Below are 27894 nucleotides of genomic sequence, written 5' to 3'. Positions count from 1 at the left end.
TGTCATTTGCAGCACATAATTGGGACTGATAAAATAAACATTGCTGCCCTGTGCAGTAGGGTGAACATAAGATCTGTGACAGTTTAGTATGTGTTTAACCTCTGATAAGGATTTGTGCACCATACTCCGTATACTGTTTATTACATATGCACTCTGACTGGTACTGCATTTCCTACAGTGGTGGTCAATCTATGGCACCGTGTCACGATTTTGAACAAATCTGCCACGCTGGTTGGGTACTCAACAGTGCTGCCATTGCTCATCGCTTCACTTCATTGCATCAACAACAGTACAGAGGATATTTTTCAAACAGTGTCGAAATGTGATATGAACATTCCATGTGGCAATTTACAAAGTATTGTTTGACCTGGACTAGAGGAACTTCAGTGCAGTGATTTAGACAGAAACAATGCCGAGTGGAATAACGAACAATGAAGCCCTGTTTATCCTTTAACTGTTATCTCGTGTGCTCATTGTTTACCCTCTGTTCCACCACCTGCACCTATCCGTGGTCTTCTGAACCTTTCCAGTGGCTTTTCGACTGATATTCTCCACTCACAATGCTACATGGACACTCCTAATGGTACATTTCCTACGCATCATCAATGCGCTCTGTCCCCCCTGCGGGTCCGGGGTAAGAATAGGCCCGAGGTATTCCTGCCTGTCGTAAGAGGCGACTAAAAGGAGTTTCAACCGTTTCGGCCTTCCATGTGATGGTCCCCCTTGGGGTTTGACCTCCATTTTTCAAAATTCTACAGAAGTACGAGCCTTTTGGGGAAGGACACCTTACGTGGTGTACCACTGGTCCTCAGTGCACTAAGACCTTGGCACTCAGCATTGCACTGGCATTGTAACCATACCCACTATTCCTCAAATTGGGCCTCAACGCGTGATGGGTTGTCCAAGTTACGCACATAGTGCATCTCCATCTGCACCAGTGATCATGGACTTTCCATGGCACCAGAAATCCAGCACGGTAGGCAGCCCGTTGTGGTGGGGTCGTCATGTACCCTCTAGGTTGTAGCCCCCTGACAACACAGGGATCGTACTGCCGATACCTGAGCTGCACCCTCCCCACGTCGGCCAAGGAGTAGATGCCCGTCTCCTTGGGGCATCAGGACTCCCGGCAATGGTCATCCTGCCAGGTGGCCCTTGCTGCGGCTGGGTGGCGCCCGTGGGGAGAGCCCCTGGTCGGAGTGGGTGGTATCAGGGCGGACGTTTCGCAGATGAAACGTCAACATGTATCAGGTCACTCTGCGGCCGAGTCTTTCAAAAGAAAAGGTACCGTTTCTAGTTCTGGTTCTCCTGCCCTTTCCCCCTTGGCCACTCCATGGGAGGAGGGACAGGCCCGCCGGCTTGGGGCGAAGTACTTCCCCCGCTATTTGGTCTGTTCTCGAACCGATGGGGCGACGTTTGCCACCTCCAAGCCCATGTTCTTTGTTCAGCACATTGAGGACGTCTTCGGGGAAATCGAGGCTCTCAGCAAAATGCGTTCAGGGTCCGTTCTTCTCAAGACCACCTCCGCCACACAGTCGGCGGCGCTCCAGGCGTGCGACCGCCTAGGGGACATCCCAGTATCCATTGTCCCACATCTGGCACTAAATAGGACGCAGGGGGTTATTTTTCATCGTGACCTCCTGCTACAATCTGATGAGGAGCTCAGGGCCAACCTGGAGCGCCGAGGCGTGCATTTCGTCCGGCGAGTCCAGCGCGGCCCCAAAGACCGTCGCATCGACACTGGGGCCTTTATCCTCGCCTTCGAGGGGGACGTTCTCCCGGAGAAGGTAAAGGTGATGTGCTACCGGTGCGACGTGCGACCTTACGTCCCGCCTCCTATGCGCTGTTTTAGGTGTTTGCGCTTTGGGCACATGTCATCACGGTGTGAGGCTGAGCCCCTTTGTGGCGATTGTGGACGTCCTCTTCGTGAGGAACATACATGCACCCCACCACCTCGGTGCGTTAATTGTCCTGGCGTCCACTCGCCTAGATCCTCAGACTGCCCCGCATATCAGAAGGAGAAGAAGATACAAGAAATCAAAACTTTGGATCGGCTCTCTTATTCTGAGGCCCGGAAGAAGTACGACCGCCTCCATCCCGTGTCATTGACCACTTCGTTCGCCTCAGTTGTGTCCACTCCTTCCGCGGTATCCTCACCCTTATCCTGTCCCCCCCTCCGCCTACTCCGCCCATCACGGGGCTCTGCCTCTGCCTCCCAAATCCCTCCCTTCCAAATCCTCCTCCCCCGTGGGCCCCACCCTTCCTCCTCCTCCCCCCACGCCACCTGAGAAGCGATCCTCTTCTCAGGCGTCCATCGGGGCAACGTTCCGGACCCCAGCTTCCGAGGTCCGGCGTTCCAAAACGGACCCCGCGCGTGAGGACCTTCTTCGGGTCCAGCCCACCATCCCTGTGCCTCCTCGGCCTTCCAAGAAGGCCTCCAAGAAGTAGTCTCTATCCCCCTCTCCACCGCGGCGCGTTTCGTCTGACGCTCCATCCGTGAGTCGCTGCTCCCGGCCGTCCTCAGTTTCGCCGGGACGCTCTGCTGCCAGGCGCTCCGCCGGCCTTTCGTCGGCAAATGATGCGGCCCCTCCTACACAACCAGGGACAGCGGCTGCAGCTGGCGACGAGTCGATGGAACCGGATCCGCCTCCCGTCGGTTGTAGCGTTGTTCCCTCGCAACCTGGCCCTCCGCGGCCGTCGAGGTGACCAGCTCTTCCCCCGTCTCGTTCCCCCAACCTTTTGTTTCATTGGAACATAAGAGGTATTCGATCTAATCGGGAGGAATTACAACTGCTTCTCCGCCTGCACTGTCCGCTCGTCCTTGGTCTCCAGGAAACCAAGTTGCGCCCAACTGACTGTATTGCCTTTACCCACTATACCTCGGAGCGGTATGACCTCACCCCTGTGGACGGTATCCCAGTTCATGGTGGGGTCATGTTGCTCGTTCGGGACGATATCTATTACCATCCCATCCCATTGACCACCCCACTCCAAGCAATAGCTGTCCGCATTACTCTTTCTGCTTTTACTTTTTCAGTTTGTACCATCTACACTCCACCGTCATCTGCTGTTAGTCGGGCTGACATGATGCACCTGATCGTTCAGCTTCCCCCGCCGTTCTTATTGTTTGGCCACTTCAATGCCCATCATCCCCTTTGGGGCTCTCCTGCATCCTATCCAAGAGGCTCACTCTTGGCGGATGTCTTCAACCATCTCAATCTTGTCTGCCTCAATACCGGCGCCCTGACTTTCCTCTCGGACTCTACTCATACCTCCTCCCACTTGGATCTCTCGATCTGTTCTACCACTCTTGCCCGTCGGTTCGAGTGGTATGTCCTTTCTGACACCTATTCGAGTGACCACTTCCCCTGTATCGTTCGTCTCCTGCACCACACCCCATCCCCACGTCCTTAGAGCTGGAACATACTGAAAGCTGACTAGGGACTTTACTCCTCCCTGGCGACCTTTCCAGACCACGCTTTTCCCAGTTGTGACAGTGAGGTCGAATACCTCACGGCTGTTATCATCAATGCTGCTCAACTTGCCGGTCACACCTTTATTTACACCGATGGCTCCAAAACTGACGATGGTGTCGGCTGTGCCTTTGTCGTCGGGGCCACCACCTTTAAATACCGGCTCCTCGACCAATGTTCCAGCTTTACGGCCGAGCTTTTTGCTCTCCATCAGGCCGTTCAGTACGCCCGCCGCCGCCACCGCTATTCATCGTATGTACTCTGCTCTGACTCACTCAGCGCTCTTCAGAGCCTTGGAGCTCCCTATCCGGTCCATCCCTTGATTCAACGGATACAGCAGTCCCTCCATTCTTTCGCTGATGATGGTTCTCCTGTCAGCTTTCTGTGGGTTCCTGGACATGTAGGAGTGCCTGGGAATGAGGCTGCGGATGCTGCAGCCAAGGCTGCAGTCCTCCTGCCTCGGCCAGCCTCCCATTGTGTCCCGTCATCTGACGTTCGTGGGGATGTTTGTAAGAGGCTTGTGTCGTTGCGGTGGGATGCTTGGTCATCCCTCCAAGGAAACAAGCTCCGGGCAGTAAAACCGCTCCCAACTGCTTGGACAACATCCTCCCGACCATCTCGGCGCGAGGAGGTCCTTCTGACCAGGTTGCGGATTGGGCATTGCCGGTTTAGCCACAGCTACCTGCTCTCCGGTGACCCAGCCCCGCAGTGCCCTTGTGGTCAGGCATTAACAGTGCGCCATGTTTTATTGTTGTGTCCCCTTTTTAGTCAATTTTGTATTATCCTGTCCCTGCCATCTACTTTACCGGATGTTTTAGCTGATGACGCTCGAGCAGCTGCTCGTATTCTGCGTTTTATAACTTTAGCTGGTTTGTCCAAAGACATTTAACCTTTTTACTTATTTTATCTGCATCTTTGTCAGGTCCTTCTGATGTTCCCCCCCATCCCCTTGAGTTTTAGCAGATTCCATGTGCTCTAACACCAGTGACTGGGCGCTAATGACCTCAACAGTTGAGCGCCCTTAAACCCTACCCCCCCCAAAAAAAAAAAAAAAAAAAAAAAAAAAAAAAAAAAAAAAAAAAAAAAAAAAAAAAAAATGCGCTCTGTCAAAAAATCTTGCCGGTATCTCATTTACTGTTTTGATGTATGGACAGGAAATTATGATGGTCAATCCCATCACAGTGCCTGTGTCTCATGTCGCAATTATGACCACACTGTGTTTGTTCTGCTCAAAAGTGATCCCATTGCATTGAATAGTGACATCAAACTCGTTCCAGCTACGTCTCCTGCACCTCATGACTTGCTTAACCTAACTGCTGCCACACACACCTTGCTTACCTATTATCTTAGGTGTATTCTGCATACAGTGCTAACATGCCCGCAGGCCTGCACTTTTGCCACATTCATCCCTTCAGGTTCCATCTACACTGTGCCAACCCCTGTCTGATGCCACATCTGCGCCAAGTGCATTTGAGCTCTTGGACACCGCCCACAGAGATGCGACCCATCCATTCGCTTGACCAAGCAGTATATGTACTGTGCCTGCTGCTGTGGTTTTAAAGCCACCCAACACTACACTTTGGTGACTGCCTCATCAGTACAGTATATCACACGAGGTCTGTGCTCCGTATGACAAAACATTGCACCTTCTGCATCACGTGCTTCTGCATTGCTGCCAGACAGGCACTTCAGAGAGACGAAGCAACTGCATACTACATGTGCCATCGCTCCTGTGCTGGCCGCATCGGTCAGCATCATGCTCTGGTTGGTCCCGTGTGTACAACCCCTGGACAGTCTCCAGACCACCCACCCTCGTTTCAAACTGCCCCTGTTCCACACAAGCCTGCCAGCAGTATTGTTTACTCTGTGTGAGTGCCCGTGATATCCACCCACAGGATTGTCGATGACGACAAGATTTGTGACCTTACTCAGCCACCTTGGCAATGACACAGATGTAATCCGTGACCTACACTTGGCAGCATCCACTCAAAAGTAAATGACTAAGGCTTCCCTGCTCCAGTGCATCTCTTGCTCCCTGGAACAGAAACCACACATAGTTGTTGTGGTCTTCAGTCCTGAGACTGGTTTGATGCAGCTCTCCATGCCACTCTATCCTGTGCAAGCTTTTTCATCTCCCAGTACCTACTGCAACCTACATCATTCTGAATCTGCTTAGTGTATTCATCTCTTGGTCTCCCTCTACGATTTTTACCCTCCACGCTGCCCTCCAATACTAAATTGGTGATCCCTTGATGCCTCAGAACATGTCCTACCAACCGATCCCTTCTTCTGGTCAAGTTGTGCCACAAACTTCTCTTCTCCCCAATCCTATTCAATACTTCCTCATTAGTTATGTGATCTACCCATCTAATCTTCAGCATTCTTCTGTAGCACCACATTTCGAAAGCTTCTATTCTCTTCTTGTCCAAACTATTTATCGTCCATGTTTCACTTCCATACACGGCTACACTCCATACGAATACTTTCAGAAATGACTTCCTGACACTTAAATCAATACTGGATGTTAACAAATTTCTCTTCTTCAGAAACACTTTCCTTGCCATTGCCAGCCTACATTTTATATCCTCTCTACTTCGACCATCATCAGTTATTTTGCTCCCCAAATAGCAAAACTCCTTTACTACATTAAGTGCTTCATTTCCTAATCTAATTCCCTCAGCATCACCCGACTTAATTAGACTACATTCCATTATCCTAGTTTTGCTTTTGTTGATGTTCATCTTATATCCTCCTTTCAAGACACTGTCCATTCCATTCAACTGCTCTTCCAAGTCCTTTGCTGTCTCTGACAGAATTACAATGTCATCGGCGAACCTCAAAGTTTTTACTTCTTCTCCATGAATTTTAATACCTACTCCGAATTTTTCTTTTGTTTCCTTTACTGCTTGCTCAATATACAGATTGAATAATATCGGGGAGAGGCTACAACCCTGTCTCACTCCTTTCCCAACCACTGCTTCCCTTTCATGCCCCTCGACTCTTGTAACTGCCATCTGGTTTCTGTACAAATTGTAAATAGCCTTTCGCTCCCTGTATTTTACCCCTGCCACCTTCAGAATTTGAAAGAGAGTATTCCAGTCAACATTGTCAAAAGCTTTCTCTAAGTCTACAAATGCTAGAAACGTGGGTTTGCCTTTCCTTAATCTTTCTTCTAGGATAAGTCGTAAGGTCAGTATTGCCTCACGTGTTCCAGTGTTTCTACGGAATCCAACCTGATCTTCCCCGAGGTTGGCTTCTACTAGTTTCTCCATTCGTCTGTAAAGAATTCGTGTTAGTATTTTGCAGCTGTGACTTATTAAGCTGATAGTTCGGCAATTTTCACATCTGTCAACACCTGCTTTCTTTGGGATTGGAATTATTATATTCTTCTTGAAGTCTGAGGGTATTTTGCCTGTTTCATACATCTTGCTCACCAGATGGTAGAGTTTTGTCAGGACTGGCTCTCCCACGGCCGTCAGTAGTTCCAATGGAATATTGTCTACTCCGGGGGCCTTGTTTAGACTCAGGTCTTTCAGTGCTCTGTCAAACTCTTCACGCAGTATCGTATCTCCCATTTCATCTTCATCTACATCCTCTTCCATTTCCATAATATTGTCCTCAAGTACATCGCCCTTGTATAGACCCTCTATATACTCCTTCCACCTTTCTGCTTTCCCTTCTTTGCTTAGAAGTGGGTTTCCATCTGAGCTCTTGATATTCATACAAATGGCTCTCTTTTCTCCAAAGGTCTCTTTAATTTTCCTGTAGGCGGTATCTATCTTACCCCTAGTGAGATAGGCCTCTACATCCTTACATTTGTCCTCTAGCCATCCCTGCTTAGCCATTTTGTACTTCCTGTCAATCTCATTTTTGAGACGTTTGTATTCCTTTTTGCCTATTTCACTTACTGCATTTTTATATTTTCTCCTTTCATCAATTAAATTCAATATTTCTTCTGTTACCTAAGGATTTCTACAAGCCCTCGTCTTTTTACCTACTTGATCCTATGCTGCCTTCACTACTTCATCCCTCAAAGCTACCCATTCTTCTTCTACTGTATTTATTTCCCCCATTCCTGTCAATTGCTCCCTTATGCTCTCCCTGAATCTCTGTACAACCTCTGGTTCTTTCAGTTTATCCAGGTCCCATCTCCTTAAATTCCCGCATTTTTGCAGTTACTTCAGTTTTAATCTACAGGTCATAACCAATGGATTGTGGTCAGAGTCCACATCTGCCCCAGGAAATGTCTTACAATTTAAAACCTGGTTCCTAAATCTCTGTCTTACCATTACATAATCTATCTGATACCTTTTAGTATCTCCAGGGTTCTTCCATGTATACAACCTTCTTTCATGATTCTTAAACCAAGTGTTAGTTATGGTTATGTTGTGCTCTGTGCAAAATTCTACCATGCGGCTTCCTCTTTCATTTCTGTCCCCCAATCCATATTCACCTACTATGTTTCCTTCTCTCCCTTTTCCTACACTCGAATTCCAGTCACCCATGTCTATTAAATTTTCGTCTCGCTTCACAATCTGAATAATTTCTTTTATTTCATCATACATTTCTTCAATTTCTTCGTCATCTGCAGAGCTAGTTGGCATATAAACTTGTACTACTGTAGTAGGTGTGGGCTTCGTATCTATCTTGGCCACAATAATGCGTTCACTATGCTGTTTGTAGTAGCTTACCCGCATTCCTATTTTCCTATTCATTATTAAACCTACTCCTGCATTCCCCCTATTTGATTTTGTGTTTATAACCCTGTAGTCACCTGACCAGAAGTCTTGTTCCTCCTGCCACCGAACTTCACTAATTCCCACTATATCTAACTTCAACCTATCCATTTCCCTTTTTAAATTTTGTAACCTACCTGCTCGATTAAGGGATCTGACATTCCACGCTCCGATCCGTAGAACGCCAGTTTTCTTTCTCCTGATAACGACATCCTCTTGAGTAGTCCCCACCCGGAGATCCGAATGGGGGACTATTTTACCTCCGGAATATTTTACCCAAGAGGACGCCATCATCATGTAATCATACAGTAAAGCTGCATGCCCTCGGGAAAAATTATGGCTGTAGTTTCCCCTTGCTTTCAGCCGTTTGCAGTACCAGCACAGCAAGGCCGTTTTGGTTATTGTTACAAGGCCAGATCAGTCAATCATCCAGACTGTTGCCCTTGCAACTACTGAAAAGGCTGCTGCCCCTCTTCAGGAACCACACGTTTGTCTGGCCCCTCAACAGATACCCCTGCGTTGTGGTTGCACCTACGGTACGGCTATCTGTATCGCTGAGGCATGCAAGCCTCCCCACCAACGGCAAGGTCCATGGTTCATGGGGGGGGCACACGTAGTTATGCATGAAGAAACCCTCTGAGAAAACACGCCATCCTCACCCTGGTGACCTCTACACATGAAGATCGATCCTATGCTGGCACCTGGCTGCATGCTCTGGCTATTGAAACTTCCCACATACATCGAAATCACAATGCTGTTGAATGAGAATGACCCCCTTGATTCCAGACTTCGCCTTGCATATTTAGTTCACACCCTGGCATAGTGTCATATTCTAATCGACAGCTACTGTGACATCAGCAAGACCATCGTCCCACTCGGCTATGAGGTGACAAAGGCTAACCAACTACCACAGAGCTGGCCCGAGCTCTCCCATTCGCCACAGGCTGCCATCATTGCCTCCACTCCATGCAGTGATTCGGCCTGGGCCCCCCTCCCACCACCATGCCGCACAACCTTCACAGTGCCAATGGTCATCAATCACTGAAAAACACGGCAAGTACACTCACCACCTGTGCCTGCTGCCCCCTTCCTCCCTCCCCCTCCCCCCCCCCCCCCAAGCACTGTGTTTACAGGCAGACATCACTTCAGAGACCACCACCACCACCACCACCACCACCACCACCACCAACCACCTCTGCCCCTTTGACAGCCGAGCAATTTTGTTGGTTCCATAGCAGAATTGTACAGGAGGAAACAAGCACCAGGCTGCTCTATAACCACAAGATGTCTTAATCAAGTTGCACCTGCACACTTCTATCACCCCACATCGCCGGGTGCTGATGCAGCACAGTTGAGCACCCCACAAACCAAACATCGCCACCAGCTCACACTGCCCCTCCAACAGGCCACACTTATTTGTTTACGACCATCTGATGCAAACCTACTTCCTCATCAACACAGGTGCTGATGTCAGCACCCTCCTACCACCTCGAGCACTTGCAACTGTCTCGCCATCACCACTCAAATTATGTGCTGTTAACGGCACTGTCATCGTTGGGTTGCTGGCACCGCCTCATCATTTTGAACTTGAGCCTGGGGGAACCTTCCTAGTCATTGATACGGTTGAGCCAGTCCGTGGAGCAGACTTCGTGTCACTATCACCTGCTTCCTAACCTCACCCGTGGTTTGTTACTACGCCATGACAGTCGACAGCCAATCATTGGAGTTACCAACGAAGTTCTCCTTGAACATTCCTGTCCCCTCCCAACTCTTCATTAATCTTTCAATGTTGACTCACTGAAAGAGTGTAATAGAAAGAATGACCTGGAAGTCTTGCTCGGTTCTTTCAATTTGACATCTGTCATTGATTTTCCTACTTGGGTAGTAAAGGACAGCAGCACATTGATAGTTAACACTTTGATAGACCAAGAGAAGTTTAAAAACATAAATTCTTGTCCTGTTGAGAATGGTCTTTCTGATAATGGTGCTCAGCTAGTTACAGTATATGACATAGCTCCATTCAGTAATTCAAAACTATCCTTCAAAGTTGTGCGTTCAATTAATTACTCAACAATTAGAAATTTCAGAGAAAATCTTCAGCAGTTGGACTGGGATGAGGTTTACAAGGAACCCAATGCTAATTTAAAATATAATTTATTTCATGATACACTTGTAAGAGAATTTGAAAACTGTTTCCCCAAGAAAGTAGTTAAATCTAATTATAAGAAACCATGCAAAAAACCTTGGCTTACTAAAGAAATAAAAATATCTTGTGACCATAAGGGAACTGTATGTAACAACAAGAAACAGTAATGGCCCAGAAACAGCCATATATTATAAAAACTACTGTGCTACATTATGGAAGGTTATTAAAAAGTCCAGAAGCATGTGCACCATGTCTGAGATTAACACCTCTGATAACAAAATCAAAACAATTTGGAATATTATAACAAGGGAGACAGGGCAACCAAGAGTACTGGATGATAGCATTACCATCAAAGTGAATGGAAACTTGACAAACAACAAGCCGGAAGTCGAAAACATTTTGAATAATCATTTTTTAAATGTTGTAGAGAAAATAGGATCTAAATGTTCATTAGAACAGCAAGGTAGTTAATGGAAGAGGCCTTACTCACACAATTTGATACAATTGAAATTCCACCCACCTCTCCTTCTGAAATTACTAAGATAACAAACTCTCTCAAGAATAAAAGCTCACATGGAATTGATGGCATTTCCAGCAGGATAATAAAAGCTTGTTCCCAAGAGATAAGTGAGATTCTTAGCCACATGTGTAATAGCTCTCTGAAGCACGGTATTTTCCCAGATAGACTGAAGTATGCCATCGTTAAACCACTGCATAAAAAAGTGGACACATCTGATGTCAACAACTACCACCCAATCTCTCTTCTGACTGCCGTATCCAAAACTCTTGAAAAAGTAATCTATTGTAGAGTAGCTTCACACCTTTGTAAAAATAAAGTTTTAACAAAATGTCGGTTTGGCTTCCAGAAAGGTTTTTCAATGGAAAATGCTATATATATACTTCCACTAATGAAATATTAAATGCTCTGAGTAACTGGAAGTCACTTGTTGGGATTTTTTGTGATTTCTCAAAGGCTTTTGATTGTGTAAATCATGGAATACTTTTAGATAAACTCAAGTACTGTGGTATAAATGGGACAGTGCTCAAATGGCTTAAATCATACCTAACTGGGAGAGTGCAGAAAGTTGAAATAAGCAGTTCACATAATATGAAAAAAAAAAAACTGGTGATTTCTCAAACTGGAGAACAATCAAGAATGGGGTGCTGCAAGGTTTGGTCGTGGATCCTCTGCTGTTCGTAATGTATATTAATGTCTTGCCAGTCTATATTCATGAAGATGCAAAGCTGGTACTTTTTTGCTAATGACACAAGTATAGCTATCACACCCAACAGACAAGAATTAACTGGTGAAATTGTAAACAATGTTTTTCAGAAAATCGTTAAGTGGTTCTCTGCAAATGGGCTCTCATTAAATTTTGACAAAACACAGTATATACAGTTCCACACAGTAGATGGAATGACACCCTTAATAAATATAGACTTCGATCAGAAATCGGTAGCTAAGGTAGAATATTGAGAATTTCTAGTTGTATGCATTGATGAGGGGTTGAACTGGAAAAAAGACACTGAAGATCTGCTGAAATGTTTGAGTTCAGCTACTTATGCTATTAGAGTCATTGCAAATTTTGGCGATATACATCACAGTAAATTAGCTTACCATGCCTATTTTCATTCTCGGCTTTCGTATGGCATCGTATTCTGGGGTAACTCATCATTGAGTAAATGAGTGTTCATTGGACAAAAGCGTGTAATCAGAATAATTGCTGGAACTCATCCAATATTGTCCTGCAGACACTTATTTGAAGAGCTAGGGATCTTCACTGTAGCCTCACAATATATATATTCACTTATGAAATTTGTTATTAACAATCCAAATGAATTCAAAAGTAATAGCAGTGTACATGGCTAAAACATTAGGAGAAAGGATGATCTTCACTCTCAAGGTTAAATCTAACTTTGGCTCAGAAGGGGGTAAATTATGCTGCCACAAAAGTCTTTGATCACTTACCTAATAGCATCAAAACTCTGACAGATAGCCATATATCATTTAAAAGGAAATTAAAAGAATTTCTGAATGGCAACTCCTTCTACTCATTAGATGAATTTTTGGATATAGTAAGTGGGTAATTTCCCCACCCCCACCCAAAAAAAAAATTAAGAATATCAAGTGTCATGTAATATTTTGTGTAATGTAATATCTTGTATAGACACCTTTTATTAACCTGACACATTCCACATCATTATTAAGCATCTAATCTAACAGATACACCACTGGACCTCCTCCTAAGTGCTCAGTGCTCTTCAGTGAACTCCACTGTCAGATGGTAAACTGTTCTTTGCTACACTCAACAAATTGCATCATGAGAGACAAAAACATGGATCTTTGGCTGTGCGTTGCTGACACTCCAGCATTACTTCATGCTGCCAAGCACAAACTTGCTGTCCTATGTTTGCACTAGCCACACTGCATGTCTGCCTCATTGGAGGATGCCAGTGTACTTCCAGAGCCTATCTGTAGTGAATCTGAACAGGTTAGTGACATGCTGTATCCAACTTCAGTGTGCGATTCGGACAGTGTGCCCACTGCTCCGCCCAGTGATACTGCTCTAAAAGGCAGCATATTTGTGGCCACAGATGTGCACCCTACTATCAGATCACATGCAGTTTGTGCTGTTCGCAATGGTATTGTTTTCATATAAACACTACACCCAACCTGTCAATCAGACATAGATCTTGACACTTCCCTCCCTCCAAACTTAGAGCAGTGAAGGTTGCTGTGGACAAACTAATGGAGGCAGGCATTGTCCACCCATCAGACAGTCCCTGGGCATCCCCTATAAGGTTCATTTTAAAGAAAGACAAATAGTGGTGCCTGTGTGGTGACTACCAGTGGCTCAGCCATCAAACTATTAGACAGCTACCCAGTCGCTAACTTTCAGGACCTCACTCAGATGTTAGCTGGCACCAAAATATTCGGCATTAATGGCCATAAAACAGTGTACCTCCAGGTTCTCATGGGGCAAGGGAACATACCAAAGACAGCAATAGCTACACGTTTCAGACTCGTTGAGCTTTTGTGTATGCCTTATGGATTGAAAGGCACCACAGAAATGTTGCAACATTTTATTGACACAGTTTTGTTCAGTCTACCATTTTGTTATGCCTACATAGACAACATCTTCATATTCTCACTGTCAGCGGGAGAGCATGAGGCTCATTTACAACAAGACATACACAGTCAAGCTGCCTGTGTGGTCATCATTAATGAAGAGAAATGTCAATTACAGCAAGCACACGTGCCACTCACCAGCCACCACATAGATGCCTCGGGCATCTGCCCAACATCAGAGAAGACCGACCAGATATGTCTCTTGTCACCTCCCTCCACCTACAAAGAGCTACGCAGATTTTTAGGCATCATAAATTTCTACAGGAGGAGACATCTCACACGCAGCCGAGACTCTGCTTCGTCTGACCTGAAGTCCTGCGTGGGAAGAATACTGCAGGAAAATGCTGCCTCGAGTTGAAACCTCCTATACAATCCACCATTGATAATATCAAGGATGACTTACTGTTCACAACTACACTGGCTCATCCGTCTCCTGACGCCCACCTTACTATAACAACAAACATGAGTGACCTCTCTAACGGTGCCGTGTTACAACAGGAGGTAGCTCAAGTACCCCAGCCTCTGGAAGTTTTCTCTTGTAAGCTTTCAGATAGGCAGTGTAAGTGGTCAACCTTTGGCCATGAGCTACTCACCATCTATGAGGCCAGGGTGTCTGTGGGGTGATACAGCAGCTATACGTCACCTCTGACTGACAAAGTAAACATTGCTGATGGTGTAGACCACAATTTAATTTTGTCCAACAATAAAGTAATGGTTTGTTGTCCACACTCTATGCGCCGTTTATTTTGTATACAGACCCACTAGTACCACATTTTGTACAGTTCTGCAGTTGCACATTCAAGGGTACTACACCGATAAGTGTTACTACATTACATTAATACTTGGTCCATCGATCATGAAGAAGACACTTTCTAATGATGCAGAATGTCAGTTTAACATAAGATTTCTTTACATGATATAATTTTCTTAACAGTTATTATTACATACTTGACAATTCATCTATTGAGTTTTCATTCAGAAATTCTTTTAATTTTGTTTTTAAGGACTGGTTGGCTATCTGCAGACTTCTAATGCTATGTGGTGAATGACCAAAGATTTTTATGGTAGTATAATTCACCCGTTTTCTGTGCCAAAGCCAGCTTTAACCCAGAATAGTGAAGTTCATCCTTTCTTCTAGTGTTATAGCTATGCACTTCGCTATTTTTTTTAATTGGGATGGATTATTAAAAACAAATTTCATAGATGAATATATGTATTGCAAAGGTATTGTGAATATCTCAACTTCTGTAAATAAATGTCTGCAAGGTGATGTTGGGTGGGCTCCAGCTACTGCTCTGATTACACACTTTTGTGCAATGAATACTTGTTCTCTTAATGATGAATTAACCCAAAATATGATGCCATATGAAAAGTGGCATAGGAAGAGTAGCCAAGCCAAATGTTTCAGCAGATGATCAATGTGTTTCTTCCAATTCCATTTCTCTTCAGTGCACACAACCAGAAATTTTGAATATTCTGTCTTGGCAACTGATTTCTGTTAAAAGTATTTACTGTATAAAATGTGTGTTTGACCATCAGCTGCTTCTTTTTAAACCAAAATACCAATCATTTGTCATGGACCATCTTCACAGATAAGGGTTAAAATGGTCAAAGCCACTACATTACATTTGTCATTACTTCAATAATGTGTAGGGCATGTCGTGAACATTGATATGACATGGGACTTCAGAAGGAAACATACTAAGTGTATGCAGAGCAATACTGAAGAGAAGATCCCTGAAGATGGTGCATGACTGAAACCAGAGGATATTTGGGTTTAAAATAAAAGCAGCTGATGGTCAAATGTACATTTTATACATTACTTGACAGCTGTTGGTAGTCACCTTGCAATAATATCTCTGTCAATGGTGTTATGCTATTTACTGTACAGAACTGTGTATACGCTGTTTTTCTCAGTACCTCCCAGTTACAGGATTCTGCTGGTTTTTGCAGACTATCTGTGCTACTGATTTCAACCTTCTGCATTCTTCCAGTTAAATATGTATTAAACCATTTGTGCACTGTCCCACACATACCACAGTGCATAAGCTTATCTGGAAGAATTTAAATATTCACTCAGTCATAAGTGTTTGAGAGATCTCAAAATACCCCAGTTCGTGACGTTTGGTTATTCACAGGATTTAATAGTTGATCAGTGAAAGCATATATAGCATTTTCTGTTGAAAAACCTTTCTGAAAACCGAACTGACATTTTGTTGGTACTTCATTTTTACAAATATCAAGCTACTCTTGAATACATTACCTTTTTAGGAATTTTACATAAAGCTGTCGGAAGCGAGAATGGGCTGTAGTTGTTAGCATCAGACCTATCCTCTTTTTATGCAATGGTTGACTGGAAGCATATTTCAGTCTATCAGCAAAACTGCCCTGTTTCAGTAAGCTGCCACAAATGTGGCTGAGAATCCTACTTATCTGTTGGGAACAAGCTTTAGTACTTCCCTTTTAACAATATTTGAAATTGTTTAAATTTTATTGTCAGAGGTGTAAATCTCAGACATACACTCCTGGAAATGGAAAAAAGAACACATTGACACCGGTGTGTCAGACACACCATACTTGCTCCGGACACTGCGAGAGGGCTGTACAAGCAATGATCACACGCACGGCACAGCGGACACACCAGGAACCGCGGTGTTGGCCGTCGAATGGCGCTAGCTGCGCAGCATTTGTGCACCGCCGCCGTCAGTGTCAGCCAGTTTGCCGTGGCATACGGAGCTCCATCGCCGTCTTTAACGCTGGTAGCATGCCGCGACAGCGTGGACGTGAACCGTATGTGCAGTTGACGGACTTTGAGCGAGGGCGTATAGTGGGCATGCGGGAGGCCGGGTGGACGTACCGCCGAATTGCTCAACACGTGGTGCGTGAGGTCTCCACAGTACATCGATGTTGTCGCCAGTGGTCGGCGGAAGGTGCACGTGCCCGTCGACCTGGGACCGGACCGCAGCGACGCACGGATGCACGCAAAGACCGTAGGATCCTACGCAGTGCCGTAGGGGACCGCACCGCCACTTCCCAGCAAATTAGGGACACTGTTGCTCCTGGGGTATCGGCGAGGACCATTCGCAACCGTCTCCATGAAGCTGGGCTACGGTCCCGCACACCGTTAGGCCGTCTTCCGCTCACGCCCCAACATCGTGCAGCCCGCCTCCAGTGGTGTCGCGACAGGCGTGAATGGAGGGACGAATGGAGACGTGTCGTCTTCAGCGATGAGAGTCGCTTCTGCCTTGGTGCCAATGATGGTCGTATGCGTGTTTCGCGCCGTGCAGGTGAGCGCCACAATCAGGACTACATACGACCGAGGCACACAGGGCCAACACCCGGCATCATGGTGTGGGGAGAGATCTCCTACACTGGCCGTACACCACTGGTGATCGTCGAGGGGACACTGAATAGTGCAAGGTACATCCAAACCGTTCCAACAGGACAATGCACGTCCACATGTATCCCGTGCCACCCAACGTGCTCTGGAAGGTGTAAGTCAACTACCCTGGCCAGCAAGATCTCCGGATCTGTCCCCCATTGAGCATGTTTGGGAATGGATGAAGCGTTGTCTCACGCGGTCTGCACGTCCAGCACGAACGCTGGTCCAGCTGAGGCGTCAGGTGGAAATGGCATGGCAAGCCGTTCCACAGGACTACATCCAGCATCTCTACGATCGTCTCCATGGGAGAATAGCAGTCTGCATTGCTGCGAAAGGTGGATATACACTGTACTAGTGCCGACATCGTGCATGCTCTGTTGCCTGTGTCTATGTGCCTGTGGTTCTGTCAGTGTGATCATGTGATGTATCTGACCCCAGAAATGTGTCAATAAAGTTTCCCCTTCCTGGGACAATGAATTCACGGTGTTCTTATTTCAGGTTCCAGGAGTGTATCTGCCCTGCTATCCCCTGGAGTCCGCTTTCGTCGCCTCCTTCAGCAACTTGATTTTCCACTCCCTGCAACCTTTAGAGTGGGCGAGAGCCAAGCGCCACCTTGGCTCCAGGCTCAGGTTTGCGTTCACCTTGACCTCAGATCGCCCCAAAAGGAGGTTACCCCAGCTTCGGTATACCGCTCGCAGTTTGTCGAACTTCGTTCGAAGTTCATCAATACGATCTTCATTTATACAGATGGCTCTAAGACCAATGACGGCGTCGGGTGTTCTAATATTGTCGGGGCACGCAGTTTCAAATACCGGCTCCGTGGCTATCAGGCTGTTCTTTACATCTGCTGTCACTGACATTCTGCTTATGTCATCTGCTCTAATTCCCTGAGCGCCATCCGGAGCCTCAGTGATCTGTGTCCAGTTCACCCTTTCGTGCACTGGATCCAACGCTCTCCTCAGCAGCTGGTGGATGACGGTTCTCCAGTTACCTTTATGTGGGTTCCTGGCCATGTCAGTATCCCTGGGAACGAAGCTGCAGATGCTGCGGCCAAGGCTGCGGTCCTCCAGCCTCGGACAGCTTCTTGTTGTGTGCCGTCATCTGATTTTAGCAGGGTCATTTCTCAGCTCATTTTATCGCTGTAGCATGCCGATTTGTCTAAACGTACTGAAAAAAAGCTTCCAGCATTGAAACCTCTCCCCACGGCTTGGACAACCTCTTCACGCCCTTCTCGGCGGGAGGAGGTTGTTTTGGCCGGTTAAGGATTGGACACTGCCAGTTCAGCCATCGCCATCTGCTGACAGCTGCACCGGCGCCGTTCTGCCCTTGTGGGCAGTTGCTGACAGTACGCCACATTTTAACGTCCTGTCCGAATTTTAACACACTGCGCATTGATCTTGGCCTGCCGTGTACTCTGGATGAAATTTTAGCAGATGACCCAGGCGCAGCTGCTCGCGTTCTTCATTTTATCCACTTGACAAACCTGTCTAAGGACATTTGATTATGCTGTTTTCTTTTAATCCCTTGCCTGTTAATGTGCCTTTTATAGTGTTGTCCTTTTTAGTTGCTGTTTTAACATTGTGCCTCGCAGTGCATTCATAATTTAGTCTGGGCGCTAATGCCCACTGTAGTTGTGCGCAAAAAAAAAAAAAAAAAAAAAAAAGAAAAAGGCTGTGGGGTACAACTTACTTGCTTGTTTAGTGTCTAAACATCTTGAGTACCTAATGCCAATGACCTCACTCATTGTTGTTTACATATGTGACAGTAAATTATATGCCCTTCTAGGATGAGGCTGGTGCAGCTGCTATCCTATCAGTAGAACTAGATGATCATCTTGGAGGGTCTCCTGTCCAACACCGTGAAGTGCAGGATCACGAATCTCAGCTTTTCTTGTCCTACTTCAGAGCTGGTAAGTGAATCATAAATACATAGAAAAAATTTAACACAGGGTTAGTTAACTGGTTCATTAGTCATTATTACAGTTTTGATTCATTGTTAGTCTCGTTTAAGTAGCCGTTGGCTGAATTTGTGAAATGTAAATTTGTATTTTAATGAGCCCTGATGTTGACATGACATTATAAAATCTGCAAAATTAAAAAAAATTCACATTAATTTATGATCACAGCTCATATGTTCCTGACTATCTAATGACTTTTCATATAGAAGAGAAAAGACCAATGTTTCAGTTGAGTGCTTTCTACTAAAACCACAATGTGATTTCATTAATATTTCTGATTTACATAGGAGATCAGGAAAAAACAGTGGTTTCACTTTATCAATTTTTAACAATATTGAAAAGTTCAGATGTATGAGAGATTTACAAACCAAGTCAGTCACTCAGAGATTGTGTGCACATACACTTACAAGATGTGGTATGTTACCTGTTCCTAATAAGATTTAAGAATTTAATAATGTGATTCCTTGTTGTATTTCCTGTATATTTGTTGGTGTGAGAAATATTTACCAGCTGAATTCTGTACGTCAGGTGTGGGATTTTCATGGGTTATATTGTAATCAATAAGATTTTTTGTGGTATTTACAAAACAACAGTTCAACACAGTAAATGATAATTTGTGATGATTAATTTGTTACTTCCTGTGTCTGTTTTTACATCATGCCAAACAGCTTTGATTTTGTTAGCTCTTTTTTTTTTTTGTTATATATGTAATTTTCCAGTATTTTGGCATTTTTACCACCTTCCTGAGTATCGTTTTATAGTTCTTAAAGCATCTATTGAATTCAGGTGTTGCAAGACTTAGCTTAGTAATTCTGTATGGGGATCATTTCTGTGCACAAGATTTTCTAATGCGTGGAGTGATCCGTTTGCTTGTGGGAGTGGGTTTTGATGTAGTTTCAAGAAGAAATGCTTCATCAAAGTGATATAAAACTGTATTGAAACAAAAAAGATCATCAGTTACTTTTGGTTGCTGTGTTTGTGAGATGTCAGTTCTTGCATCTTCCACCAGAGGTGCTGGGTTTTGGTTTATTCTGTGTGTGCAGTGTGATGTTCCATGGGTGTTAGATAGAACAATAGTTTCTCGGCATTGATTCAGTTTTGTCAAACTCTTCTCTAGTGCTGATTACCAAGTGTGCAATTGTAGTTGTTGGACGGTCAACACCTAGTTGTGCCAACATGAGTACCCTGACATGATCTCAGAGTACACCTTCAGTCCACAAAACCAGAAGAAACAGCTAAAGATTGGCTCACAGATAAGGTCAATGCTCTTGACTGAATGGATTGGTCCCAAATTGCTGATTGGTCCCTCATGTCAGGTGTTCAGGAGGTGTGAACAGTCACCTAAGGTGGGTGTGCCCCCTTGTGAAGGTGCCCCCCAGTTGGAAGGAGCACTCATAGGGATTTTCTTGCAATGAGTCAATGATCTTCACATTCAATACCTATGAAACGGAAATGTAATGAGGGTAATGATTCAAAGGCCCTTCCCACTGCTCCATTGTTCCTTGTGGTCCCATGTACTGAAGACAGTCAATCCTTCACCATGGTAAACCCATTTATTATTCAGAAAGGTGGTGTTGCAGTTGCCGGCCCTGTGAAATGCTGCTATGGTCTATGGAATGGTGCTTCGCTTTTGGAGACTACTTCTGATTCTCAAGCACAACAACTGCTTGCTGCCTCGCTTCTCTACGGCTACCCTGTTGGTGTCGAGGCCCATAGAACTTTGTATTCTTCCCGTGGTGTAATTTACACCAGGCTGCTCGACGGTCTAACTGAGGGCGAAATCCAATCTTACATCTCTTATCAGGGTGTCATTGCCGTATATCGTGTAATGAAAAAGGTAGATACTTCTGTAGTGCCCACACAAGCTCTTTTTCTCACCTTTGATAGTATGGTGCTTCTGTCCAAGGTCAAAGCAGGCTATGAAATTATCACAGTCCAGCTGTACATTCCAAACCCAATGCACTGTTACCAGTGTCATTGTTTCAACCACACTAGAACATCTTGCCAACATCCAGCCAAATGTGCAACCTGTTGTAGGGATGTGCATGAGGGAGATTGTCCACCTCGTTCCCGCTGTATCAACTGCAATAGAGACCATGCCGCCGACGCTCTGGATTGTCCCCTGTGTCTTGATGAGCAGGCTGTCTAAGAAATCCAGGTAAAGGGAAAATTGCCTTACCCAATCGATTATATGTTGCTGGCTACTTGGAAACCATGCATTCTCCCGTCTGGCACCTATAGTTCCATTCTTGTTACCCTTGCTCTATGAAGGATATGGCTGCGCAGACATGCGACCTCCAGTCTCCAATCCAGCTCTTGAGTTTGTGAAATCACCCAGTGTCAAGGTAGCATTGCCATCGCCCCACCCAGCTGTGCAACAAGCCATCAAACTCTTGCCTCAAGGGACAAAGCCACCAGCTACACAACTAGTAGGCTGGAAAGGACAGAAGTAGTACCCCCGTGAAGACTTCTTCCGTCCCTTCAGCCAAACAACTCTCGAGTCTTCCTCTAACCAGAAAGGCTTGAAGAAGTCCATGAAAGGCAAACAGTCTTCTCCTTTGCCAACTTGAAGAGCCTGCTTGATGGCGTCGCCACGTGATACCTTAGCCCGGCCGGCCTCCGTGTCACCGGTGCACACCACAAACTGTTTTTTATGTGTTGGACTCCACAGACTGACTGCACAAGCAAGCCGATGCTTCTCTGGACCCCCATGGAGCAAGATCCTCCTGCTTCTGTGCTCTGTAGTAGTGACTCCTCACAGGCTGTCACTCGACAGCTGCTGAGGTGAGACTTCTACATCTGTTCCTCATCATGGCTCTCCTCCGATGGAACATTCATGGGCTTCAGTCCCACAAAGAGGATTTATGGCTGCTTTTAGCATCACAGGGTCCCCTTCTACTCCGCCGTCAGGAAACGAAGTTGTGCCCTCACAACCACTTAGAGCTTTCACATTTCTTACTGATTTGTTTTGACTCTCCCTCCCCAAGGTCTGCATTCCATCTCATGGGGATGTCATGCTGTTCATATGGGATGACATTTGTAGTCAACCCATCTCCCTGACTACCCATCTTCAAGCTGTTGCAGTTCACCTTCCCCCCTCCCCCCACAACTTTTTCCTTCTGTACCATTTATGTCCGTCTGTCATTTGATGTCACCAGGGCAGACTTCCTTCAGCTTATTAGGCAGCTGCCTCCCCCATTTTTGCTACTTGGTGACTTTAATGTGCATCATCCCCTTTGGGGTTTTCCCAGAACCTGTCAGATAGGTGCCCTCTTGGCTGATCTTTTTAACCAAACTAACCTCTCCTGCCTTAGCACTGGAGCACCTACTTTCCTTCACATTCCTTGCACATCTATTCCCATTTGGACATGTCCTTTTGCCCTGCCCACCTTGCCAATTGTCTTCCCTGGTCCGTTCTTTCTGACACCTTCTCGAGCAACCATTTCCTGTGTGCTATCCGTTTGCAGTTTCCTACCCCTCCATGTGCATGTCCAAATGGCAGATTTAAGGCTGACTGGCAGCTTTACTCTTCCCTGGTGACCTCAGAAGAAAAAGATATCCCCAGTTGTGATGACCAGGTTGAATATCTCACAAATGTTATCCTTACTACTGTAGAACGTTCCATTCCTCGCACTTCCTTTTTACCATGTCGTGTCCCAGTGCCTTGGTGGCCTGAGACATGCCACGGTACAGTTCACACATGGAGACGTGCTCTCCGTGTTTTTTAACGATCATCCTATGATGGTAAACTGTATTCATTATAAACAGGTGCATTTAAAGTGTTGCTGCATTCTTCGGGATAGCAAAAGATCTAGCTGGATTTCCTTCACTAGTTCTTTTTAACAGTTTCACCCCTTCCTGTGTCATGTAGGCCAACCTCCGATGGCTCTCTGGGACCAAGATCCATTCCCCAATTTCTGGCCTGACAGTAAGAGACAATGTCATTGTGGACCCTATTGCTATCTCCAACATCTTGGGCCACCATTTTGTGGACATTTCAAGCTCTTCCCACTATCACCCTGCCTTCCTCCATCGGAAATGAGCAGAGGAGGTTCGAGCAATACCATTCTCTTCTCAGAATTGAGAGTGCTACAATGCTGCCTTCATTATGAGGAAGCTAGATCGTGCTCTCAGTTCATCCCGATCCTCCACCCCAGGGCCAGACGCCATCCACATCCAGATGTTGCAGCACCTTTCTCTTGTGGACAAGCACTTTCTGCTTAACATGTACAACCACATCTGGGCAGAGGGCACATTTTCTGGATGCTGGCATGCTGTCATAGCTATACCTAAGCCTGGTAAGGACAAGAACCTTCCTTCTAGCTACTGCCCCATCTCTCTTACCAGCTGCATTTGCAAGGTGATGGAACGTAGGATTCATACCCAGCTGGTATGGTGGCTAGAACCTTGCAATTCACTGACGAATGCACAGTGTGGATTTTGAGTGTGGTTTTCTGCAGTTGACCATCTTGTTACTTTGTCCCCCCATGTCATGAATGGTTTTCTGTGGAAATCCCAGACTGTGGCCATGTTTTTCGATTTGGAAAAGGCCTACGACACCTGCTGGTATCCTCCGTGCTCTTTACATGTGGGACTTCCATAGCCGCCTGCCCCGTTTCCTTCAGGCATTTTTAAAAGACCGGGTTTTCAAGGTGTATGTGTGTGTGTTCTGCCTTGTCAGACACCTATACAGGAAAACAGTGTGCCTCAGGGTTTCATCCTGAGTGTCGTCCTCTTTGCTATCACCATTAACCCTATAATGGCCTGTCTCCTGCCAGGCATCTCCAGTTCCCTTTTTGTTGTTTATTTTGGCACCTATTGCAGTTCTCCATGGACCTGTCTCACTGAGCATTGTCTTCAGAAATGTCTTGATCATCTTTACTCCTAGAGCATTAACAATGGCTTTAGCTTTTCCACTGACAAAACTGTCTGTATGAATTTCTGGCAATGCAGTTGGTTTCTCCCACCATCTTTACATCTTGGGCCTGTTGCCCTTTCATTCGTTGGCACTTCTAAATTCCTGGGGCTCATGCTCACACTCTTGGTCCTCCCACGTGTTTTACCTGGCAGGCCGCTGTACATGGTTCCTCAGTGTCCTAGAAGTCTTCAGTGGTACTTCCTGGGGTGCTGACTGAACCCCCCTCCTCTGTTTGTACCAGTCCCTTGTCCATTCGAAACTTGACTATGGATGTTTTGTTTATGCATCTGCACATCCATCCCTCTTAATGCCATCTCAACACTAAGTACCATTGTGGCATCTATTCGGCCATGGGCTTCTTTTACACTAGCCCAGTAGAGAGTCTGTATGCTGAAGCCGCTGAACTCCCAATGTCCTACTGCTGTGACTTGCTCCTCAGCAGGTATGCATTCCGTTTGTCTGCCATGCATGGCCACACATCCTATGCCTCCTTCTTCGATGATTCCTTTGATCGCCAGTATGCGGCATGCCCCTTTTTTCTGTTACCTCCTGGAGTCCACTTTCGGCAGTTGCTATGGCGGCTTAACTTCACACTAACTGCAACTTTCCCAGTGGGTGTGTACCCTTCACCACCTTGGCTTTGTGAAGTGGCCCCTGTTAACCTTGGCCTTAAATTGCTTCCTAAGAACACTACTCCAGCCTTGGTCTATCACCTTCAGTTTCACAACCTTCGCATGGAACTTTGTGATAGTACCTTTGTATATTCTGATGGCTCTCGTACTGATCGTGGGGTTGGGTGTGTCTTTAGTAATTGGCACCCATGTCTTTCGATATCACCTTCCGGCACACTGCTCCATATTTACAGCTGAGCTCTTTGCCCTGTATCGGGCCACGGAGTACATCCGGCGACACAGCGTTTTCTGTGTCCTCTGCTCCGACTCTCAGTGCCCTTCAAAGTCTATGTGCGCTGTACATCCCTTAGTGCAACAGATCCAGGAAAACTGTCACTTGCTCACTCTTGATGGAGCCAGTGTGATGTTTGTGTGGGTTCCTGGTCATGTCAGTCTCCCAGGAAACTAGGCTGCTGACACTGCTGCCAAGGCTTCAGTCCTCGTACCTCAGCCCACGAGTTCCTATATTCCCTCCGATGATCTCTGTGTTGTCCTCTGTCAGGAAGTGGTGTCCCTTTGGCATTGCTAATGGTCCTCCCTTCATGGGAATAAGCTCCAGCGGCTTGGACGAACACCTCTTCACCTTCCCACCGGGAGGAGATCATTTTAACTAAGCTGCATATTGGGCACTGTCTTTTTAGCTATTGTCATTTGATAAGTAGTGCTACCCCACCACTTCGTACACATTGCACCCAAGTTTTAACTGTCTGCACTTCCTGACAGAATGCTCATTTTTTTAACCATTTACATTCCCACGTGGGTTTGCCATCTGAGTTATCGGCAGTTTTAGCAAATGATGCCAAAGCTGTCAACTGTGTTTTACTTTTTATCCATCTAAGCAATATGGCGAAGTCCATTTAATTTTTAGTTTTGGACCTCAGTTTCTGTATGTCGTTCCCCCCCCCCCCCCCCCCCTCCATGTGCCTGTTTTTAGCTGTTTTCCAGTATGTCCATTGGGATTTATGTATAGTTGTTTTTTAACTCCTCTCCGTCTTTGTGTGTGTGTGTGTGTGTGTGTGTGTGTGTGTGTGTGTGTGTGTGTGTGTGTGTGTGTGCGGTTTTTTTTTTTTGCCCTATTGTAAGAAATTGCATAATTGTTCCTCTATAAACTCATTAGCCCTGAGTGGCACAGAGCATCTGCTTTCTGTTTGCTATCACAGGAAGTTCGTAGATCAGTGATGGAAGTGTACTTCACCTTGTGCATACCCAAATGCCAGCAGCAGTCAGACATAGGTGCATCAGATGGCCAATTAGTCTCAGCATTTATTTATCAGTGATTGGAAGGAAGGATGAAAATTTATTTTTGACACTGGTTCAGACTTGTGTGCATATCCACATACCTTAGTGTAAAATTGCCAGTCACAGACTTCATTCTGCCTCTCCAAAGCAAACAATTCATTCATAGTGACTTACAGCACTCATCGTATTGAGTTGGGACTCGGGACTGCCCCATGCCTTCCCTTGGAATTCATCATTGCTGCCGTCTTGGAACCCATAATCAGAGCAGACTTCCTAGTGGATTATCATTTGCTGTCAAATGTAGTGAATGCAAGACTTGACCTCAGCATCACAAGTCTTACCACTGCCAGATTCTGACGCAGTGTAGAAAATACAAAACAGCTAGCTCATCCAGGAGCAGGTTGAAAATACACGAAGCTACTTGAACAGTTTGCAACTATAACAGGATCTCCTGGTGCTCAGACACAGGTGTGTTACAATACCATTAACTACATTAAAACAGCTGATAGCCCACCAGTTTTGTGCACACTTGCGCAATCGGCTTCCAACCATTGGGTTATCGCAAAGACAGGATTCAACTCTATGCACAAATAAAGTAACTTCACCCTTCTAGCAGTTTGTGGTCATCACATAGTATCCAAGAAATATGCTATGTGGTACTCGTGTAGTGATTATTGTGCACTTATGAAAGGACAGTGCCAGATAGATATCCAGTACCCATTTTAAGAGATTACAACTATGCTCTGCATGGTGCAACCATGTTCAGTGTGCTAGATTGCACAAATTCGTTCAGGCAGTCTCCCATGGCAGATGGTCATTCTGAAAAGTCATTCTAATGCCATTTGGCTTGTTTTGTGTATTCATGACAGTTGATCTATCCAATGCTGCAATTTATTAGCCAATGTTTATTGACTCAGTGATGCAATGATTATCATTGTGTTTTGCCTACCTAGATGACATCTTTGTCTTTGCATAGCAGCACCAGCAACACATCGTGGAAATCTGTAAATGGCTAGAGCAAAATGGTGTGGTGTTGAATACTGTCAAGTGTGTATTTGGCCAACAGCAGATTACCTTCTTGGGCCATCTGATTCCATCAGCAGAGTCACTACAGCTTCCAGAAATTTGAAGTCATCATGAAGATTTCACAGCCTGAAATTATCAGGGAACCAAGTCATTTCCTAGGAGTGCTAAATTTTTACTAGCAGCATCATCCTTGTGTGACTGGATCACAGGAACTGCAGCACTTTCCAGACGTAAAACTAAGGGAAAACCTCTGATCCAGTGGGTAGATGCAATGAGCCGGGTAGATGCAATGAGCCATGTCTTTGAATGAACAAAGAAAAGCATATCAGATGCTGCACTCCTAGCACACCCCACATTGGAAGCACCTCTTGCTTTGTTGGAGCATTATAACAGCTAGGTGATTATGCTGGACCACCACTTGCCTCCTTATCACACGAGCTCTCACCTTTGCAGCAGACATGAAGCTCTTACAGTAGTGAACTTCTTAGTGTTTGTGAATGGATAAAGTACTTTTGCCCCCAGTTGAGAACCAGAGTTTACAATATTTACTGATCAAAAGCTGCTTCTATAAGCTTTTAAGCAGAATAACAATAAACGATCACCACATCAGTAGATTAATTTGATTTCATTGCTCAATTCAGCACTGACATCAGTCACTTCAGGCACTGGCAGTGTGGTAGTAGACTGTCTTGCATTAGCAGTGTAACAAATGCTATTGATTTTACACAACTTGCAGCCACATGAATCTGACCAGAAACTCCAGAATCTACTGAAAGATCATCGTCTGCACTACAGTTAAACTGGTAGACATTCCTGGCACAGATATGAAGCTGTGCTGTGACACTTGAAGTGGAAGACCTCGTACTTTCCTGCCATCTGTATTCTGCAGATGTGCTCATTATAGGCATCGTGACTTGTGCTGCCGTGGTGTTTGATCAAAAACTCACCTGGTTTTAAAATGTTTGTATGGCTTGCCATGCAAAAGGATTGTCAAGAATAGACTCGCACGTGCGTTCAATGTCAGTGCAGCAAGGTATCAAGTCATGTGCTCACACTAGTGGGATATTTTGAAGATATGACAACAAGATTTGCACATGTGCACATAGACATAGCAGGTCCGCTACCTTCATCAAATGGTAAGCACTACTTGTCAACAGCAATCATTCGGTTCACTCATTGGCCAGAAGCAATAACAGTCAACAACGTTTTGGCAGAAACC

General features: G+C 45.6%; 1 protein-coding gene across 3 annotated transcripts in view; it reads left to right on the top strand.

Annotated features, from left to right (window-relative positions):
- LOC124721660 (gelsolin, cytoplasmic) overlaps positions 1 to 27894 on the top strand; it is a 305692-nt gene that overhangs the window by 206400 nt on the left and 71398 nt on the right. For all 3 annotated transcript variants that reach the window (XM_047246729.1, XM_047246728.1, XM_047246730.1), the window contains exon 4: positions 18650 to 18773. In XM_047246729.1, coding sequence (XP_047102685.1) covers positions 18650 to 18773 — 124 coding nt within the window. The remainder of the gene's footprint in view (positions 1 to 18649; positions 18774 to 27894) is intronic.

This window comes from Schistocerca piceifrons, chromosome X (assembly GCF_021461385.2).
Source record: "Schistocerca piceifrons isolate TAMUIC-IGC-003096 chromosome X, iqSchPice1.1, whole genome shotgun sequence".
Lineage (NCBI taxonomy): Eukaryota > Metazoa > Arthropoda > Insecta > Orthoptera > Acrididae > Schistocerca > Schistocerca piceifrons.
The sequence above is the reverse complement of the archived record's forward strand: the minus strand, read 5'-3'. Positions and strand labels throughout refer to the sequence as shown.